Source organism: Triticum aestivum, chromosome 5A, assembly GCF_018294505.1.
Source record: "Triticum aestivum cultivar Chinese Spring chromosome 5A, IWGSC CS RefSeq v2.1, whole genome shotgun sequence".
Classification (NCBI taxonomy): domain Eukaryota; kingdom Viridiplantae; phylum Streptophyta; class Magnoliopsida; order Poales; family Poaceae; genus Triticum; species Triticum aestivum.
The window spans coordinates 10,265,561-10,268,038 of record NC_057806.1 but is presented as its reverse complement, the minus strand read 5'-3'; the positions used below and the strand labels follow the sequence as shown (position 1 = coordinate 10,268,038).

General features: G+C 50.3%; 1 protein-coding gene across 1 annotated transcript; it reads right to left on the bottom strand.

The window, feature by feature from the left end:
* Positions 1-670: 670 nt before the first annotated feature.
* On the bottom strand, positions 671-2,138 carry LOC123106332 (repressed by EFG1 protein 1). The gene is made up of 2 exons (XM_044528531.1): positions 1,502-2,138; positions 671-1,412 (listed from the first exon to the last, which is right to left on the bottom strand). The coding sequence occupies exons 1-2, from the start codon at positions 2,092-2,094 to the stop codon at positions 1,067-1,069; spliced, it is 939 nt and encodes a 312-aa protein (XP_044384466.1). The 5' UTR covers positions 2,095-2,138; the 3' UTR covers positions 671-1,066.
* Positions 2,139-2,478: the final 340 nt, after the last annotated feature.

Genomic DNA, 2,478 nt, shown 5'->3' with positions numbered 1-2,478 from the left:
AGTTTTTGTAAGTAAAAGGCAGTATAACAAAGAGTAGAATCTAACACTTATTTTCGTGTCATTTTGGCTTTAGTATTGAGAGAAATAAAGTTAGGGTAAGTATTCATTCTTAATGGAATAAATCTGGTGTGCCAAAGATAATGCAAGCAAATGTCTTTCCTAAGGTTAGGGCATTGCATCTATTACCCATAGGACATGTGCGTGCATTCGTTCTTGGGGTAAAAAACATGAACGGAGATGATTGCCTCCTTGCCCTCGCATCTTGATATGATAGTGCGCCATTGCATGGAATCTAGATAAGAACATATTTTTTTTGCATATCATGGTTTTTGGTCTCCTCATCCCCATCGTTTGCATGCTACATCCCCCTAGGATGAATTGTTGAGTGGAGGAGTAGGACGCCGGGGTCACGCGCTCATCGAGGCTGCCGTGCCCTATGAAGACGTTACAATAGAGATGAGGAGCCCGTTGCAACGCACGGGCATATGTATTAGTTATAGCTTATTGGGCACCTATATATTAGAGGTGCCCTTTATGTAATCTTGACGCTCGTGGTTGATGTATGAAAAATTTTCCTTGCGAAAAAAAAACTCGATCGTTTTTCTTGGAACCTCCTTATCAATTGACGCAACTTTCAATTGTTAAAAGACAACTGCTTACATAGGACAGTAAAGTATTCTCTCTACTACAAAAAACAAAGCACATTACTTGGTTAAGAATAAACATCATAAGTTGTTCTTGGCAACGAAATACAATACCTACCTACCACGTGACAAGCGTGGTAAAAGCAATCTCAAATTGAGAAAAAAAATACAATACCTACCCGAAAAAAAAATACTGCACACCTGGTATTTTCCTACCAGCAGCTGCAAGGCTTTATCTCAGAAGATTGCTAATTTTTGCACATGTTATGTATGTGCAAGAAATATTAAAAAATATACGCACATTCTACTGGAGTTGTACTACTGTCGTGTGGATGCGGAGAATGAACTACGTGATTAATTAACCGATTAATCAGATGGAATATTAATTAAGAGAGAAATGCTGAGGATGATGATATGATGAGTTAGAATGGCTTCTCCCCGTCGTAGTTCCCTGGCGGGTAGTAGCTGCAGACCATGAGGGTGTCGCCGCTGGTGCAGGTGACGCGGCCGCAGCCGACGGCGGTGGTGTGCTTCCACACCACGGCGGTGTAGTGGCCGCACTGCTTGCCGGCGTCGCAGCTGTTGGAGCCGTAGTGGTAGTTCTGCTTCTCGTCGCTCCACTCGTCGACGGTGTGGCGCCACGTCCACGCCCCGCCCTCGCCGTACATGAGGTTCTCCCCGTACGGCCCCGTCGAGTGCTTCAGCGCGCAGTCCCCCTTGCGCTCGTTCGCGTAGTGCTGCGCGTACTGGGCCACCGTCGCGTTCCACCTGCATCCATCCATCTAGTTGGCCGAGTTGTCATCATCGTCTCCGGCGCCGGCCGCCGCGAGATGCATGCTTGCATGTCCAGTGCTTACGTGAGAGGGGGCACATGCTCCTTGGCGCGGAATGCGTTGTGCTCCTTGAGGACGTTCTCGATGGCCTTGGGGCTCAGCCCGTCCACCGGCTCTCCGTCGTCGTCCAACTGCTTGTTGGCGGCCCCGCCAGCGTACGATCCGCCGCTGGTACTCGGCTGCACGGGCACAGACGGCGTCGCCGGCGAGGTTGGCGTCGGCATCCACTTGGGCGTCTGCGGCTCCGGCACCCACTTGGTCGTCTGTGTCTCCGGCATCCACTTGGGCGTCTGCGACTCCGGCAGTGGCTGCGGCTGTGGCTCTGTCGTCGGCTGCTGCGGGACGTAGCCGCCGGTGAACGCCCCGGCTAAGGAGGCCCCCGGCATGAACCCCGTCTGCGCGACGTATTCCGGCCTAGCGAGCAGATTGCTGGGCACTGGCATCACCTCCGGCTGCGGGAGGAGCTGCCCGGGGTTCAGGTTCGTGGCCAGCGGCTCCACCTCCTGGCTCGCCACGGCAGGAACGTACTCGAACTGGCCGTCGGCGCGGCCGGCGATGAGCAGGCACACCACGGCCACGGCGGCGACGACCACCGGTACTAGTTGATCGGCGTGCATGGCCGGTTAACGTAAAGTGGGTGGGATTCACCCCTTTTTTTAGATTTTTTTGCATGCTGGCGCGTACGTGTGTTTATGTACGAAGAGAGATGCTAATTTCGGCATGGATTGGTGGCCATTGCTATTTTTTGGACCAACAACACTACAATGGATGTCCTCAACCATATTGATAGCAATGGACGTCCTAACTGCCAAGGGAAGATCCCGTACACAACACTCTTTTGTGGCTGGTTTGCTTTATCGATAAATACGCATCTTGACTAATATAAATGATAATAGCCAGACAAATTTATAAATAATATTTGATGTTTTATAGTTTGGCCATAACTTCAAATATTGTGTCAACTAAAATTGATTTCTATACATTGTTTTGGTCATACATGG

Excerpts from the sequence above, each read along its gene's own strand:
- LOC123106332 (XM_044528531.1), bottom strand. The coding sequence starts at position 2,094 with ATGCACGCCGATCAACTAGTACCGGTGGTCGTCGCCGCCGTGGCCGTG. Across the intron at positions 1,413-1,501 it reads GAGCATGTGCCCCCTCTCAC|GTGGAACGCGACGGTGGCCC; the intron begins GTAAGCACTGGA and ends GGATGGATGCAG.